This window comes from Octopus bimaculoides, chromosome 26, assembly GCF_046866305.1.
Source record: "Octopus bimaculoides isolate indiv1 chromosome 26, ASM4686630v1, whole genome shotgun sequence".
NCBI lineage: Eukaryota > Metazoa > Mollusca > Cephalopoda > Octopoda > Octopodidae > Octopus > Octopus bimaculoides.
In genome coordinates this window covers 257,889-276,762 of record NC_142953.1, presented here as the reverse complement: position 1 = coordinate 276,762, position 18,874 = coordinate 257,889, and the positions used below count along the sequence as shown (strand labels likewise).

Genomic DNA, 18,874 nt, shown 5'->3' with positions numbered 1-18,874 from the left:
TGTTGTGTAATTTTTATTTTGACCTTCTTCCGTAGAACTAGGGTCTAAGTAGAAAGAAATCAATATAAATAGTAAATAAATAATAATTATTATTATTATATCATTGGTTCACAAACATAAAAAAGTGATAATAAATAGGGATTAGTTTTGATGAGGCCAAAAGCTCATCTATGGAGTTATAGTCCCATGATGTTGATTGGTGTTGCTCTACGTTGATGACAAAAACCATTTACTGTAGACATACAACACCAGTGGTTCTCAACCAGGGAGCCATACAATATTTGGGGGGGGGGGGGTCCATGCTAGCAAAATAGTAAATTAGAGATCCACAATAATATTTGTAATGTACCTGAGCACTGAATACAACAAGTCTGTTGTATCATTTTAGGGGGGGGGGCTAAATTTTGGATTTAAATGTATTTATGGCAAGAAACAGCTAGGTTTCTTTCTCTAAACATTTTTACATAGTTAATAGGAATTTTGAAAGACATGGCCGCAGCTCTGAGCTGAAAGTTTGAAATGAAAATTAGTTTTTAACCATCGAATGAGCAGGAGTCTTGCAGCAGAATTAAATAGAAAACAATGGGGTCTAAAAGGCAAGAAATGGTTGAGAAACACTGCACTAGAGGAATACAACCCCCAACTATGCTTACTCTTGATTACCTGCCAATGGTATGCATTGGATCAAACATAGAGCTATGAATGATGAAGAACAGGATGGCAGTGAGTTCAATTCAATGAAGCATCAGCCTGTCTCCACCACCAAGGACCGAGTGAATAGTTGAATCAAATAAATATTTAAACAATAAATAGAAAGTGAATAGTAATAATAGACAGTTTGGTTGTGACAGTTGACTTTAAACCTCACCCTATTACTGGTATCTCATCTGTCAAACTGATTCAAATATACAAATGGAAATACGAAGGGTGGAAGCAGGTATCTATCTTACTTCTTTCTCCATTCTCAACACAAAACCGCTTTATTCTGTAGGTCAATAAATAACACTGACATAACATAAATCCATGCATGCACACACACACACACACACACACACATACATACATATAAACAGTATAAATATAACAAGAATGTATGTGTGAACATAAAACCTTAAAGTTACAGAAACAGAATAGGACATTGTAATATTTGCACTGTGCAAGGAAATCCTACTTAAATGAAAGAGGTTTCAATTAAACCACAAGTTAAATCTCAAATTCAACATCAAAGTCAGGCAATATAACCATTACTTACACACACACACACGCGGCGGGGGGGGGGGGGGGAAGAATCGAGCAAAAAAATACATAGAGACTGAGTGATTATGAAGAGAACTGGTAAGTAGGGAACGACTAAACAGTGAATGAAAATAGTGAATTCATTCTGAACAAATGGACATGTTTAGCTGAAACAATAGATTATCAGAGTTAAATGTAGGTAAAAAATAACTTTTATAAAAATGGTTGTATAACAAAATGAGGAATTTTTTTTATCATTAAAAAAATTTTTTGATGAATAACTTTTGTGGGTTTTTTTATTTTTATGAGAGTTGCACTGACAGAGCAGTTAAAGAGTGCTGGACACTAGGCAACGTGGACCACCAGTTTGTACTCTATCATGACTAGTAAAATGACGAGAGCTAAACAATAACTACAACCAAATATGTAGATTATTATGAGGCTTCAACACTATTTTTGTGTACGCAATGACACACACACACAAGATGCTTTTATTTGAACATGTTCAAGTTTATAACATTACTGGGTGCCACTAACTAAATGTCTAGGGACAAATGTTAATCATTTCAATTCTTCTCCAAAGGTTAAACCAATGTTTGGAATTAAGTTTTTGTCTGTCCCTGAATAAATTACTTCTTGGACTCCAACCATTTCTTACATTGACACAAAGTCATCCATTTATGAGAGAAAAGTGAAATCTCTCAAACACAAACAATCAAAACTCAGTTCACATTTAAATAATTTGTTATTTGTTCTACCAAAGCACATCAAGTGTTACTATTCGATCAATATAAATTACCTGACGTTATTGCTTTCCCAATTATGTTACCTGCTGTTTCTCTACAGTCAGGTCAGGTCAGGAGTGGAGGCATGTGCCATTGCATTCACCATTTGTTGGTATATTCCTGGGTTCTTCCAGGTGATCCTTTAAGTAGAGTCCCAGTCGGTCTCCAACTCCGTGAGATACTTCCTCATCTGCTGTGACTATGAGGCATGTGGTAGACCCATGTGAGCCGTCAACCCAGCCAGATCCCCAGTGAAGAGAACACAGTAAGCAGGGTCTGACTCAGAAGACCGAGCAGCATGGCTGGGACTCCCGAATCATATAGGGCTCATTTGGGATTTGATAAATTAGAGAAACATCACAAATCAAAGTGCATATGCACATAAATGCAATTGCTTTTTCTGCACAATAATTGAAGAAAAATCAGGAGGAAAGTAAGAATGAAACAGAATTAAATACAAAAGGAGGACATCGTTAATAATGCAATTTAAAAACTTTTAACAATGAAAGTTACAAAAACTAAAAAAAGAAAACATGAGTTGAATAACAATAAGAATCATAACAAAACCTTTTGTGATATATTAAGTTTTTTTTGTTTTTTTTTAACTATGTATGGTTGTTTTTTTTTTATATAATAAAAATGGTAAAGTAAAGAGCAGTTACTTAAATTTGATATAAAATTCGATACAAAAAAATACTAAAAAGTTTGTTCAACACCATTTATACATAATCTGCATTTTAGATAAAAATAATTAAAACAATTTCTATATCAATTGAAAGTACTTCTAAAATAGTCTACAAATAAAAACTCTAAAGTCAAAAAATGGTCTATATAAATATAAACTGTAAGTACTTCACATATAAAAGTTAATTTTCAAAGCGTTAAGCCAGTTTTAACTTAAAAATGTCAATTTTGTAAATTGAGAGGAGAGGCTGTATAAGTTGATGGCAATATATATTTCATATATTATATATATATATATATATATATATATATATATATATATATATATATATCTGTGTTGTTTTATCAACTTCAGCTAAGTGAAAATCGAATGAATTTCTGGAAGGACTTAACTTAAGCCATTAAACTAAATATCATCTAGCCTGCTCTCTCCTGTTATCCGTACTATTTAAACCAAGCTTAAATAATTTTAAAAATTATATTATTTCCTTTGATTAGATACAAAGTCTTTAAAAAAATATATCTTTCATAAAGAAAAGAGCCATGTTAGACTAAATTGACCTCAGTATGTAACTGGCATTTTCTGTAATCTCACTGATTCACTGAGTGATGAAAGGTAAAGCTAACCTCAGTGGACGTAATGTAAAGGATTTAGTTTGATAGACAAGTGTTTCAGTCATATCAACCACACATCTAATCATAGTAACATTTTGATAATTACTAATTAATTACCGATACATTAACACATTTTAATGACTTGATATGATACTTTTAAAAAATAGATAAAAAAATCTAAAATATTCAGATAAGAATGGTTTAATAAAAACAGCTGTTAGGAAAAAACAAAAAAAAAAAAAGACTGGGTAATAGTTACATATGTTATTGATCTTTAAATGATTCTTATTGATTATTACATATCAGCTGTAACCCTAGTTTCTAGGTATCAAAATAACTAATATAATATGCTAATATGCAATACCTGATTAGAGTTGTTCTGTAAAACACACACACACACACACACACAAACTGTGTTAAATCATTTTTAAATCAGTTAAAAGTTCTAACATAACCATACTTTTTTTATCAGGTACAGTATTGACTCATGTGTATCTGTATGTGTATGTATCTGTGTATGTGTATATCTATATATGTAGTGTGCATATATAGCTTCCATGACTTTCATAAACATTTTTTTTCACACTCAGAGTTGCTGAAGCATGGAACAAACTACCTGCATCAGTTGTTGGTTGGTGAGACATTGCATCCTTTAAAACTTCCATCATTTCTGAAAATTCGCCAACACTACACCTGATACCCCTCCCCCCACCATATGCATGCACACCTGTATATCATGACTCATACACTGCTCACTTTCCTGACTTTTGTACATAATTCTATCTACTGTACATAACACCTTTGACGAGTTGTAGTGCACCTGAGCACTATACACAATAATTTCATTATTATTATTATTATTATTATTATATATATGTATATGTCAGTATAGTGGTGTGTGTGCATGTGTGTGTGTGTGTGTGAGAGAGAGAGAGAGAGAGAGAGAGAGAGAGAGAGTAAGAATGTATGGTGACTGTGACTGAAGAAGTTACTGTATTAATCCCCCTCCCATCATGTGACAGGAAACGCAAGATCTATAGGGAAATTTTTCTAAATTTCTCACTTGCATAATCCCCACATTTTTTATGGTTACTGCTCAAGTATCTGTCAATAAATATAATACATTGTACTTATATGTCTATAAATATAAATACATATATAATATTATACATATGCACACATATATATATATCAATTTATAAATATCAGATCTATGAATCTATAAAGTATTTCTGATTTAAAATAACAATCAATGAATCCAAACAAAAAAACAAACAATATCTTTTCTTCTTTTTTTTTTCCTTTCAATTTCCATGACCACCTGAAGTACACCTTGGAGTTATACTTCTTCACCCCAGGTGGGCACAAGTTCACTTTCATTGTCAAACTCCATTCTATGTGAGGAACAAATTGAGGAGTAATGAGTTGATTGGTTGTTGATATTAGCCTGAGAAAAAGACAAAATATATAAAACACGTTTCAATGGTGGTTAAAACATCACAGATTTTAAAATATAATCTACCCCACTGCCTGACATCTTGGGCAAATATCTTCTCCTATAGCCCCAGACCGATTAAGGCCACACAAGTGGATTTGATAGAAGACAGAAACTAAAAGATGCCCGTCCTGTGTGTGTATGTGAAGAAACATCTACAAAAATGCCAGACCCGAGAGTTCACAGTGCACATCCGGGCAACACAGCACAACAGAGGCAACCTAAGAATCTCTGAAGCCATATTAAGACACCAACGGAAAGCAAACTATCAACAACAGAAGAGAGTTGCACTTCATCCTTCCACTGGTTTCTATGTTTGATGGAACATCAACCTTTACTGTCCCCAGTTCCTCTCTAAAATAAATGGAATTATCACACAATCAACCCCCCTTTGTAATGAATTTAACCCTTTAGCATTTAAACTGGCCATATCCAGTCCAAATATTCTGCTTTATGTTCAATCTGGCCAGACCTAGCCTCTCACACATACACTACAATGTCATTCTAAAAATAAACAATCATGCCATCGGAATCTTGAAGCTACGAAACAGTGCAGGATTAATTCAAAACTAAATGAGCATTACATTTGACAGAGTAATCAGAATGTTAAAAGTTAAAAAAAGACAAAAGCTGACAAGATCACTGTGAAAGTGAAACCAAGACTACAAGCTGATGACAGAAGAGAGTGTGTATTTACCTTCCAAGTACAATGGTTGCTCGACCAATTCAAAGCTGTCAAAGATGGATTTTGGAAAATCTTACACGGATTATATTCTGGGACTTCACAATGAGAGTAATTTTGGTTGAAGTCTCTTGGGAATGTTGTTGTTGTTAGGAAACCTTCGTCTTTTGAGTGTCGCAAATTCATTTCAGGAACAATCTGGAAGCCATTTCCTGTATTTCTGCTAAAAAGTTGAGCTGTCAAGAGGAGGAGAAACAATTCAGTCCAAAAAGTTTGCTTTTATTTTTTTCAATCATTATTCTTGTAATTATCATGCTAATTATCATGCTAATTCAGCCAGTTCTCTGCCTTAGTAAGGAAAATTGCTTAAAACCATTTCATCAGTCTTTACATTCTGAGTTCAATTCTGCCAGGGTTGACTTTGGTTTTCATCTAATCTGGGGCTGATACAATAAGTACCAGCTGAGCATTGAGGTTGACGTAAACAACTTACCCACTGCCTTGAAATTGCTGGCCTTGTGCCAAAAATATGAAATCAATATTTTCATGTTTCTTTTACATTTAAAGGCAGAGCACTGGTGGAATTGCCGTAATCGACTGTCCCCTTTTCCCAAAACTTTAAGCCTTGTGCCTATATAAGTAGAAAGGACTTTCATATTTCCCAATTGAACAATCAAAATAAAAAAACTTACCATCATCAATATCATCAATATCAATTACTTTCTTCACATCAACATTTTGCAGGTCATCAGTCAGTTTACTGCACTGAGCATCATTCTTCTCCAAAGCAGCAAGTGTCACTAAGGTCTTCTTTTGTTCAGCAGATAAACCACGCCACATTTTGGACACTTTAGAGGCTATGTCCATGTCATCTAATCGTTGTTCAAATGGTCGGTGTTTCATTTCTTCAACTATTTGTTTGTAAAAGAAGAAATAACTGGCAAAAAAAAAAAAGAGAGAGAGAGACGTGTAGGGCATAATAATGAGATGTGTATAATAGCTTGCTTTTATTTCTGATACTTGAAAGCAAAATAATACAATAATAATAATAATAATTACACAGCACATAGTTTGTAAATACAAAGCAAAATGTGACAGAATTCTGACAAGAAAATTTGGAAATGTTAATTATATAAGAATTAACCCTTTTGTTGCCATATCTATGATGAATTATACCCTTGGTTCTATGATACAAGCTCTGCCTTATGTGCCTCATGGGCATGCTCAAATATTTCGACTTCAAGGATGATGTAGCATTACTATCATCCATCTACAAACGCATCCAGAGCAAAACATACAGACCAGCAGAGAACACTGATAGAATCGGATTTATGTTTACCAATGTAATATCTCATCTGCATCAAAAAATTAGCTTAGCCATTTGCTGAAAATATATCAAAAAATTACCAAACAAAAAAAATTAGCACTGAGTGGAGGGGTCAACAGGATCAACTAAAACCTCTTAAAGCTGGTGTCCGTTCATGGCCATAGCTCAATAGCTGGAACCAGTAAGAGAATAATATAAAATACTTATACCAGGAAATGAATACATGAGACTTTGATATGAACCATATTTTCTGTACAGGCATTTTAACTTGAAGGCCAGAAGATTTATTGGAAAAGCTGACCTAAATAATGTTATTCTTTCTTTAAACTACCAACTATTGATTTACTTTTGTTCAATAAAAGCTATTTGCCTTGGTTCAATGTGTGTAGCTCTAGTCAAGGTACCACACACAGATCACTGCTGTGAACAGTAGGAACATCTTATAATAGACAAATGCTTTCATAGCTTCTATTGTTAGGTTGGAATTTTCTCATGAATTTGGTGTAGAGAATATCAAATTACTTCATTCTGTCAACAGGTATTGAAAGAATCATTGAGAGGTCAGTGTTCCTAGGGACATCTTTGATGACATAAATCTGTAGAAAAACAAAGAGGGAAAAGGAAAGAGAATTACAATAAGAAACATTTTGTTTCTTACCCATCAAAGTCTAGACTGTCTGTGCTCTTATTTAAGTAATTATCAGGAGGCAATGGAGATGATTCCTGCTTTGATTCAGTAAAAAATCTGGAACAAACAACAAAAAATAAAAATTAAATATAAAATATTGTGTTTAAAATTAGAATTAAGTTTCTGGCTTTGGGAAAGAGGGATGGCCTTCTGGCATGGATATAAACCAATTGTATTATAAGAATCCTGGGCTATTCAGCTGTAAAGGGTCTTCTTTCTTGGTATTTGTAGCCAAAAAGAATGCAGTGACATTCTTGAAACTAAACTGGATACAGGAGTGACAGAGAACAAATGAATGTTTCTCTTTCAGCAGCAATAGAATGATACTTTCCCAGGGTATTTATTGTATCTGATGCAAAAACATTGATAATATTTGTAATAGACATGAGGAAGGAGAACTAGAAAATTGTGATTTTAAAACCTTGACAAATAATATTGACACAGAAAATAGGACAACTTCATTGAAGGGTTCAAATTAGCAGAAAGATTCTGTTTAATTCACTCCTGAACTGAAACAACAGTGTCTGTGTGTGAGTGAAGTTCACATGAAGGGAAGCAGCTTCAACTGCACATCAAAATTACATTGTGGCCTAAGCTCCACAACGTCCTCCCTGCTCCTCATTCCTATTGTAGATGCCACTACATGGCTGTCCAACACACCAGAAATAGCAGCCAAATTTAAATTACACTTCAACATCTTAGAAAAGATGATATCTCATACTACGTTACATGATGTAGTCTTAGATACACAACAGTTTCAAAAACAAGAGGACAAGAAATTCATAGCTAAAACACATTCAGTGATTGGGGTCTTCTCAGATAACAACAATAGAGAATTACTTTTAAATAATTAAATTCTACTCACTTATCCAGTCTTTTTCTGCAAGTTGTTCCATGTTTAATGTTTCTGGAAGTATTCAGTTTTGTAACAGAGCTGCCAACAGGAACAAGTCCCCAAAAAAAAATGTGTAACGATGATATATATACAGTAGACCTTTTTACAGGTTTTTACTTGTAAAAACAAAGTCCTGAAATAACTCCCCCTCACCCGTATATCCAATAAGCCAATTAAAGAACTCATTAATAAAGCTCACTAGGGAAACGAGATGGAAAATTAGTAGCACATTGTTCTTTTTTGAAGTTGGGAAGATCTCGATACAGGAAAAAAAAGAAAAAGTAAAAAGTTTTTATTATCAAGATATCTTTAAAACCAGTTGATTTTGCAGATAATTACAGCATTTAAAGATAACAATGTACAATGGATAATAAGCTAACGAACGAGGATCCCGATGACAATAAAGTATTGTCGTTGAAATCAATGAGAAAGAAGTTAACCTGTTTCTAGGATACCAAAGTAACTTAATGCAGTAAAATCAAGAAAATATGGAAGTTGTTTTACAGAACTAAATGGAAAAACAATAAACCCAATAAACAATTGAACCATCACAAAAACTAAATGATGGGACTATTCTAAAAAGAATCCTCTATTGAATAGGGTATCCCAGGAAGCCATGTGCCTGACAGAAAGAAAAGCAGGTCAAAATGACCTTGGCTTAAATGCTTTTGATCACATTTACTTTCCAAGAGTATTTATTCAAACACTGTCTAAAGGTTGGAATGTTAATACTTAGCTCCCTTTTGTCGCTGCTTTGCTTTATCCCCTGCAGATGCAGATACTGAACTGTTGATGACCTTGGGCCTTGTCCAGCTCGACACACTACGGGATTTCTACGTCACCTCTCTACCACTTCCAAACTCATTGGATATTTTAGATTTGCAGCCAAATACCAGAGCTAACTACCTTGATGTGTATTAAGGAATTAACTCATGCCTCCTACACTCTGTTGTCTTGGACGATTATCTCTGTTGTGCCAGCAATTTCATGTGTGAGCAAGGAAGAAATATCGTTACCTTTATGTAAAACATGCATTTATACATTTCAAAGCTTCTTACATACACACAGCTAAATATACTTCCTAAACCGGTAAAGCCCAACTCTTAATTGACTTCTTGTTTCATCTGTTTCTAATAAAGAAAATTCCTCAGCTAAAAGAACCAGTTTAACACTTGAAAATACTAAGAAGTATTATGATCCCAACAAAACAAAATTATCAAATAGTATCTCAACTGTTTGAAGAGGTGCACTTTTTGTCTACAACTGAAAAGAATCAAGTTAGAAACAAAAGAATACCAAGATGTTGTCTTCAGCAAAGAAACACAAATATTATTTTCATTTTCCCAATAAACAGCAGTTTCAGTTTTTCATCTCCAAATGAGACTGAACAATAACAGTTTATATATCTTGCTAGACTAAGAAATAATGATTGCTCTTAATTTTTTTGTTCATTTTTCATGAAAAAACAGAAAGAGAAAAATTGTTTCCTACCTTGAAGTAACTTTATCCATTTCATTGATATTTTCATTGCAAATCAGATATTTATTGGTATCATTATCAGGACTCTAAAAATATTTCAAAAATAAAAGATTTCATGCTCTTATGTTTTTAACAAACTTTATAAATAATAAAACTTTAAATAAATTTTGAATGAACAAAAGAAAATTAATAATTGTATAACTGTGTTGTAAACAAAAGTAAACTATTTATTGATATAAAAAGAGAATGTATGAATTGTTTTTGATTTTCACTAACTTATATATTTAGACAACAGTTTTGTAATTGAGAGATATGACCATGTACTAGAGGTTGTTTTTGTTGCTGTTGTCAATGAGTAGCTCTAATTAGTCGTGAACAAAGGTTCTTATAATTAAAGATAATCTAAAAACAAGGCTGGTCAGGCTTGTCCTAATGACTAATTATAGTCAATCACAACATTTAAATTAATTAGAAATAAAAATGCATTGAAATACAGTAACAAGTGAGGACATGTTCCAGTCTTGTAAGACCTCATCAGAAAAGTCTAATCTAACTGTTACACAACTTTAGAACGGAAAATGTAATGTGATTAAACTTACTGGCACATAAAGACCACAAGGCAAATAGTTATTAAGTTGTTTTATGCAGGGAGTTGTTATTGGTGATAATCCCAAATCAAAAATGGGAGGGCTCTTTAAAGGAGTGAATGTAGAAGTTCCACAAGACAGCTGAAAAAAAAAACAAAAAAAAAAACTTTACAATTAGAAGTAATTAAGAAGTTTATTATACAATCAAATAACAGTGAAAGGGATGTGGACCAGGAATCAAACTCAGAAACCTGACAATCATAAGCTGAGTACCCGAACCACTAAACCATGCCCCTTCATTATAAATGACTAACTTTGACATAAGACCACAAATTGGTAGAAAAAGAATAAGACTAAAAAATTAAATGGCATAAGTTGTTTTGATTGGTACTCTATTGTTTTGGAAAGAATTACAAGAACTGTTACCTGTCTTAATTGGAAATGGCTTCCGGAGATTGTAAAGTTGTCTTGATCTTTCTTTCCAGAAATGTCAAGCTTCTTTTTAGGGGTCTCAAATGTGGAAAATTGTAAGATATCAGAACTGGATGGGTGGGAAAAAGTAGACTCTTTTTTTATAATTGGCATTAACTCTTTCCCTATAAAAGGATCATATTTTTTAAGGAATTTGTCATCTTCTTTGGGTGTGCTATAACTATTATTATTATTATTATTATTAGATCCATAACAAAATTTCTGATTTAACAACTCATCAAATTTCTTCTTTTTGACAGGTGAAATTATCTGAATCTCTTCTTCATTTGCAAAGCATTTAGGATTCTTGCTTGGCCAAAATGGATAGTTGCTTCCAGTAATATTTGGGACCTCAGTTTCTTCAGATGCTACGGTTGAAGAGATTTGTTTTTCCTATAAGTAAAAAAAATATATCTATATTTATAATACATCCATCAGTTTTGATATTATTTTTAAACAACTTTTTATGAACATTGATGTTAAATACAATTAAAAACACTGCATTCTGATATTTTTACTCTGTGTACGCAACTGAAACAACTTTAAATTAAAAGAGATATATGTGTATAATACACAATGTATATATATTAAGAATGATAAAAGATATGTATTGTCTAAAGAAATATACATGAAACCATATAAAGCTTGTATATTAACCTGTGTTTCTGAGGCACTTTGAGATAAATCAAAACATCCAGTTACTGGTGAAACTTGATTATCCAATTCAAATATTTCATTTAAAAGATCATCTAAAAAATTACATTTCCTCATCGTCGAACTACTGTAAAATATAATGGAAAGATGAGGCAGGTTCTTTTCCAGCAAGCAGATATTAAAATATATTCTGGGGGAGAATTTAAATAATTTGTTTTCTAACTTTGGCACAAAACCCCCAATTATATGATATAAATGTCTGCTGTCCACATTGGCACCCAGAGGGTTGAGAAGCTAAGTTAATCCAGATGGGATTTAAGTGAAGAATGTAGAAGTAATACTAAAATCACCAAGCAATAATTTTCCGTTATTAGTTTTGAAGTAATTTCAACCTGAATAATTTGAGAAAAAACACATTCACAGCTTTGCGATGAAGAATTACAGCTTTTGTAGTCAACTTGAATAAAGACATTTATACTTAACATTTAATTTTGAGCTTTGTGCCTAAGTTATAAAACAAATACCTGAGTATTTAAAAACAAGATAAAAAAATACATGGAGTTCCCTATTAGTGTAAGGGAGATAATCACTTCTCCATACTATTTAATGGGAATAGAAGTTTGAAATTTAAAATTGAGGAACAAGGAAGAAAAAACATAAAATACACATATTTAATTTTCTTTTTTGTTTACATATTACTAAGATGTTAAAATTTCTAGTCTTAGGTAAAAATGTATAACATCATTTCATTTTTATTCGAAATCACCAGCATAACATAACCCCGCCAAAAATATATTACTTAAAAATTAATCAGTAAATGTAATTAATATACCAACTGATTCACATTTGGAAATAATATGATTATTCTGATCGAAGCAAAACAAACAAACATTTAAAATTCAATTGCCATTTAAAGTAAGGAAGATTGCAACAAATTGACAAACATTTTCTGAAACATAATGAAACAATTGCAAAAAAGGTCTAAAAACAAAACTTGTGCACTTATGGCCATATCCAGCCCAAATATTCTATGAGTTTTATGCATTAACTGGGCAGATCTTGCCTCTCACACCTATCCTACAATATCATTATAAAAATAAACAGTAACTTCATTGAAATCTCTGAAGCTATAAGAGAACGCATGATTAATTCAAAACAATACAAACGAACAAGTATCATATTTGACCAATTAATCTAAATGCTAAAAGGTTAAAACCTTATTTACCTTGAAAATATTCCAGCTTGCTTTGCTGAAAATTCATTCCTGACCTCATTGATATCAGATAAAATATTACTTGTCTCTGGAAGTAAACCACTGTCAACAAATTTCTCTGAATAAAACAAAAATAGTCAAAATTATAATAAATTATACGATGATAATGACAAAAGAATAATAGATTTTTGACAATTTTTAGCAATTCTAAAGTGGCAAGCTTGTAGAATCATTAGCAGACTCGACAAAATGCTTAGTGGCATTCTGTCTGTCTTTACATTGTGAGTTCGAATTCTGTCAAGGTCAACTTTGTGTTTCATACTTTCAGGGGTGATAAAATAAGTACCAGTTTAGTATTGGGGTTTACGTAATCAACTTACCCCTGACCCCAGAATTGCTAGCCTTGTGCCAAAATTTGAAACTAATATTTCTTAACAATTCTAAGTCAGCAAGCTGGCAAAAATCATCAACACACCAAGCAAAATGCTTAGCAGCATTTCATTCATCTTAATGTTCTGAATTCAAATTCCACTGAAGTCAGCTTTGCCTTTCAGCCTTTCAGGGCCAATAAAATAAGTACCAGTTGAGCACTGGGGTTGACTTACCCCCTCCTCTGATATTGCTGGCCTTGTGCCAAAATTTGGAATCAATATTTTTTAACAATTCCATTCTCCAATAATTATTATAAGTTCAACACTAAAGACAATCTGGTGGTGGAACATATATTTTTATTTCATCTGCTGGAGTTTTTTTAAAACATAAACCCCGAGAAAGAAGAGAAGTTTTAATCTCAATTTAGTGAAAATTTAACTAGATTCTCTAATTTACAGTAAGGATAAGAATATATTAAACAACAAGACATAAGTTACAAATGATTTACACAGAATTACATTAAAAAAAAAACCAAGGATAATTTTTAGAAATAACTTTACTTTTTTCTGATAGGAAATTTGCTAAAATGGATTCCAAGAAGTTGATGTGATTGACAGTTTCTTGAAGTATATGGGCCTGAAAAATTCAACAGCATTCAATATTTTTGTGAAGGCAGTTTAAAACATCCCAAATAGCAATAACAGATAAAAAAAAAAAAGAAAAGAGAGAGAGAGAGAGAATTAAGTTCACAAGCATATCAATAATACATAAAAAGATTTGCTATGTTTATGCTGGAAAGAACAGAGGAAAGATCACTTCAAGAATGGGGGAGGATACATTTCTTTAAGATTTGGATGATTTTCTTCGAAAGAATTTTAAATAGCAACATCTTAATTCATTTTGTATTTAATTACAAACAGTTCCATCTTTCATTCTGTGGAGATGCATAGCTTAGTGGTTAGGGATGTTGGACTCATGATCATAAGACTGTGGTTTCAATTCCTGGACCAAGCAACACATTGTGTTCTTGAGCAAAACACTTCATTTCACATTGCTCCAGTCCTCTCAGCTGGCAAAAGTGAGTAATCCTGTCCAGATGGGGAACATATATGCCACAGAAACAGGGACTCTGGCCGTATGAGTTTATATAACTCAGGGAGGAGCTTTATTGTCTTTTATTCATCTTTCCTTTTGGCTCCACACACAGATATGATTGGCTTTAATGCAGCATCTGTTTCTGCATGGTGTTATATTTAAAACAAGCAACTTCTATCACTGAACCACGACATACCAGACACTGGTGTCAGTGGGTTTATATCCAGTAGCTAAGTTGACTTACAACATTCAACATGTATATTTTGAAAAACATTCCAATTCGCTTAGCAAATCTAATTAGTCCACTAGCTGGAAGTTAGCGACAGTTTAATGAGCAGAATGTGAAATGGTGGCGGAAATACAGGAAAATATTGCTCTAATGGCGATAGGAAGGTTATCTGTTTTCCATATCAAGATGGATTAAGATCAAAGTATAATGGCATACAAAGTTGTAACAGGGTTGATAAAAGGACAAGACATCCAGTAAAGAGAAGTAAAATAGAGATAATGATGATTTTTGAATGTTTACACTATAAACAATGTCGACTTGTATACCAGAAAATATGGTAAAACAGAAGTAAAATAAGGTGGCATGGAATGTGTCATTTAACAGGCCAATCTTACCAATTCCAACATGAAGAGAGTCAGGATATTTAATAATCTGATAAAACCTAACCTTTGAGTATTTCTTCTTGGACTTTTTCTTATTTGAAGCATCTGTTATCATTTTCAATGTGTTGTATCCATTGGCAACACTCGCACGCCATTTTGCATCTGACTGCCTTCGTCTTACACGGACTGAATTAGTGCGTCGAGCCATGTTGGGAAAATTTTTAATTTACTGTTCGAAAAGGTAAAATAGTTGAAAAATAAAAGAGATTTCAGTAAATAATTTACAGGTTATTAATTTAAATAATAATTCCTACCATACAACCATAAACCTTCACGCCATATGTCTTCCCTTATTATTGGCTTCAAATTTTGGCACAAGGCCAGGAATTTCGGGAGATGGGTTAACTTGATCATATCAACTTCAGTACTCAACTGACACATTTTACTGACCCCCAAAAAATGAAAGGTAAATCAACCCCAGCAACATTTGAACTCAGAAAGTAAAGTTAGATAAAATGCTGCTCAGAATTTTGTCCAACACAGTAACAATTCTGCCAGTTTGCCATCCTACCTTCTGTTGTAAAGTGGTCTTTTGCCATTATTGTATCTGTCCTTTGGCGACAGTTGTTGCTCTGACAGATATTGTTATATTTCAAGTCATCAATAGAATGGTTCTATCTGGCACTGTACGACCCCCCTATAAGAGAAGACACTTGATGCCCAAGATGCCACATAGTGGGACTGAACCCAGACCCATGTGGTTGGGAAGCAAACTTCTTATCACATAGCCACACCTGCGCCTATTTAACTCAAACTTATATTAACTGCACATTATCATCATCTTCATCATTTAACGTCCATTATGGCATGAGTTGGACAGTTTGACCAGAGCTAGAAAGCTGGGGAGCTACACCAGACTCCAGTCTGATTTGTCACGGATTCTACAGCTGGATGCCCTTCTTAATGCCATTTTAGAAATTCTTACCAGTTGAATTAAGAAGCTATTAACAGAGATGTTTTTTTTCTACACTACTTTTATCACCAGTTTTATCATGAATTACTCTTGTTTCATTTTATTGTTTTTATCTCCACAACTTACAAACATTTGCACCATTTCAAAGTTAGTAAAACAAAGAATAGATTCATTATTATCAAAACACACCAACTTTGTTGAAATTATATTTATCAAATCTTGCTGAGATATATTTAGAAAAATTATATTTTAATACAAGAGAAAATTGTTCACATGCTATATACAGAGAGAGAGGGGGGGATATCTACACTGGCGAGAGAGGGGGGTATCTAGACTGACGAGAGAGAGAGGAGGACGAAACACACACGCGCGCGCGCATATATATATATATATATATATATATATATATATACGAGGTTGACACCACATAAAAACCATTCATCCTGCCGCCATGTAAAAGGTACCCAGTATATTCTGTAAAGGTTTGGCATTAGGAAGGGCATCCAGCCATAGAAACAATAGCAAAACAGATAATTGGACCCTGATGCAGCTTTTCAGCTTCTCTCGGACCGTCCAACTTATGCCGGCACAGAAAAAGGACTTTACACACGCACAAGTTATTGGGTAATCGAAAGAAAGTAGCACTCAGCATGTTCGGCAGGAATTACGTATATTTAATTTTGACACAGATCTATAAGCTTTGTGAGTTGCAGATGTCTTTATGTATGTGTTCCCTCTCTACTCTTTGTCAACCGGTGTTGGTTTGTTTGTATCCCTGTGACTTATCCGTTTGGCAACAGAATAAGTACCAGACTTCAAAACAAAAAAAAAACAAAAATAAAAATAAACGTAAATCCAGGGTCGATTTGGTCAACTAATACCTTTCAAGGCAGTAACCCAGCATGGCCACAGCTCAAAAGATTTCCCCCCATTCATTTTGTTTTCTTGCCCCGTAACCCCCGTCTCTGTCTGTCTTTCTCTCATTTTCTCCTTTTATCTTACACTCTCGTCACATCTTTATTTTTATTCTATTTTCTCTTTCCCTTCATTTTAATTCTTACTCTCCCTTCTTCTCCCTCCCTCTCTTTACCTATCCATCTCCACCTTTCTATCATTTTATGTATCTACGTTACATACCCCCCCCCACTATTTATCCACCCCCGTCCTGCCATCTGAGATCGTTTTCTAATTTGAATCTTTAACGGTTTTCGTCCTTGTTTATGATTGACCGTTGACATCACAAACAGCAACAGAACACGTCATATTTTATGTCAACCGTTTCTGACAGGCTTCTTTCAAAAGTCTTTCAATATAAACGTTGCTCTACTCAGATGATCGCAGAAAACTATAAACTGTTCGTCTGTACTTTAATTAGTTACAGTCGTTCGACCAAGAAATGTTAGAAACAACAGCCAAATCACCCTCAAACTTCACAATACACATCTAAACAATGGACGAAGATACAGTAAAAAGTTGTTTAACTGAAAACTGTCTTTATTTTCTAATAAATTAGTTTTATACAATAATTATTAAATCTTTTGACCCACAACCATCTTGAGGCCCTCTTTGCCCTCGATGTCCAAACTGCTGGAGGCTCTGGTCGGGGAACGGGCTGCGAAACCCCTGCATCCAACTTCCACTGGGAGACACCTCGCTCTCCAGCCAGCCCCCTGGCAGTCACTGACCAGAGCCGCGTACTTGGAGAGCTTCCTTTCAAAAGCTTCTTCCTGGCGATCTTCCCATGGGACATTCAACTCCAGCAGCACCACTTTCCAGAAGTTTATCATTTAAATATATATGAGCATCTCTAGGTATATAATTATACGCATGAGAAGACATACATAAAACGAAACATACAAATCTGCACACATACATACATACATATATACATACATGCATACATACAAACAAAAATACCCTGTTGTTGATGTTGAAATTCCAATGAAGGAATCTTGGATCTAGGTTAGAAACCGGTTCTTTCTCTGTTGGCAAGAAATCTTGAAGTAAAACTGAATAATGACATACATACTCATATACATACATGCACATATACATACACATAAACACACACGGACATAAAGTCATTTACACACACACAAGCAATCTAAATAGAATATCTTTGAGAAATACTCTGACGAAGACATTGTTATTGTTTAGGGTTACGGTCATCTCTGAACGGACAGCCTTAGAATCACAACATTCCAACCGTGATCATCCTTCCTCGGATTCAAGTATAAACGTATCTTGGACTACATCCTCACCTTTTAAGGGGGTCATTTAGCTGGGGTTTCTTTCTAGAATGTCGATTAACCATTCAATTCGTACTCAAGATGTTATTAAAATACAAATTCTGATCGTTTTAAAAACAGATTTTTTTCTACTTACCTCCGGAGGGACTTTAAAACATATACACACACGTGTTTATATATATTTATGTATATATATATATATATATATATATTTATATCTGTGTATATGTATATATATGTATAACTATATGTATATGATATATATTTATGTATATATGTGTGTTCATATAAATATGTATATATTATATGTATGTGTGTGCATATAAATAAAATTAGAATATATATTCTGTGTATACTATATATATATATATGTATGTATATATGTATAAATGTGTTTGTGTGTGTTTAAGTGTATAAATATGTATATACTGTATATTATATGTGTGTGTGTAAATATATATATATATTATATATTATATACATGAGTATATATATATAAACATCTATGTATAGCAGAACCGAAGTGATTGATTGAGAGAAGGAACGTCTGCTCGAGATAATGGCGCGCCAAAAGATGAAGTTGTATTTGGGAGATCGTCTGCTTAGGTTTACTCTCAACCAATCAAAATTCACCGTTCAACGAACAGAAGCGTTCAATGAAGTAGACGTCAAAGAAATTACGAAGGTTCACGTTATATGAACGGTTGTTGTTGCTGTTGTTTAACCCCAGGACAATCCAGATCAAGTAGAACTACGTTTGTT

At 33.4% G+C, this 18,874-nt stretch overlaps 1 protein-coding gene across 3 annotated transcripts; it reads right to left on the bottom strand.

Annotated features, from left to right (window-relative positions):
• Positions 1 to 4,514: 4,514 nt before the first annotated feature.
• LOC106882124 (uncharacterized) lies at positions 4,515 to 18,388 on the bottom strand. 3 transcript variants are annotated; one of them, XM_014932685.3, is made up of 13 exons: positions 18,249 to 18,388; positions 14,955 to 15,119; positions 13,744 to 13,819; positions 12,824 to 12,929; positions 11,602 to 11,725; positions 10,900 to 11,337; positions 10,486 to 10,614; positions 9,899 to 9,972; positions 8,378 to 8,446; positions 7,483 to 7,569; positions 6,190 to 6,434; positions 5,513 to 5,733; positions 4,515 to 4,767 (listed from the first exon to the last, which is right to left on the bottom strand). In XM_014932685.3, exons 2-13 carry the CDS (start codon positions 15,096 to 15,098, stop codon positions 4,660 to 4,662), a joined length of 1,821 nt encoding a protein of 606 aa, XP_014788171.1. In that variant the 5' UTR covers positions 15,099 to 15,119; positions 18,249 to 18,388; the 3' UTR covers positions 4,515 to 4,659. The 3 variants fall into 3 exon arrangements, with proteins under 3 accessions (XP_014788171.1, XP_089198645.1, XP_089198644.1); XM_089342519.1 differs by lacking the exon at positions 18,249 to 18,388 and adding an exon at positions 16,745 to 16,867; XM_089342518.1 differs by lacking the exon at positions 18,249 to 18,388 and adding an exon at positions 15,462 to 15,597.
• Positions 18,389 to 18,874: the final 486 nt, after the last annotated feature.

Coding starts and splice junctions, on each gene's coding strand:
- LOC106882124 (XM_014932685.3), bottom strand. CDS start 15,098: ATGGCTCGACGCACTAATTCAGTCCGTGTAAGACGAAGGCAGTCAGAT. Junction 10,615..10,899: donor GCCATTTCCAATTAAGACAG/GTAACAGTTCTT, acceptor TTTTTTTTTCAG/CTGTCTTGTGGAACTTCTAC. Junction 8,447..9,898: donor ATGGATAAAGTTACTTCAAG/GTAGGAAACAAT, acceptor TCCTGTTGGCAG/CTCTGTTACAAAACTGAATA.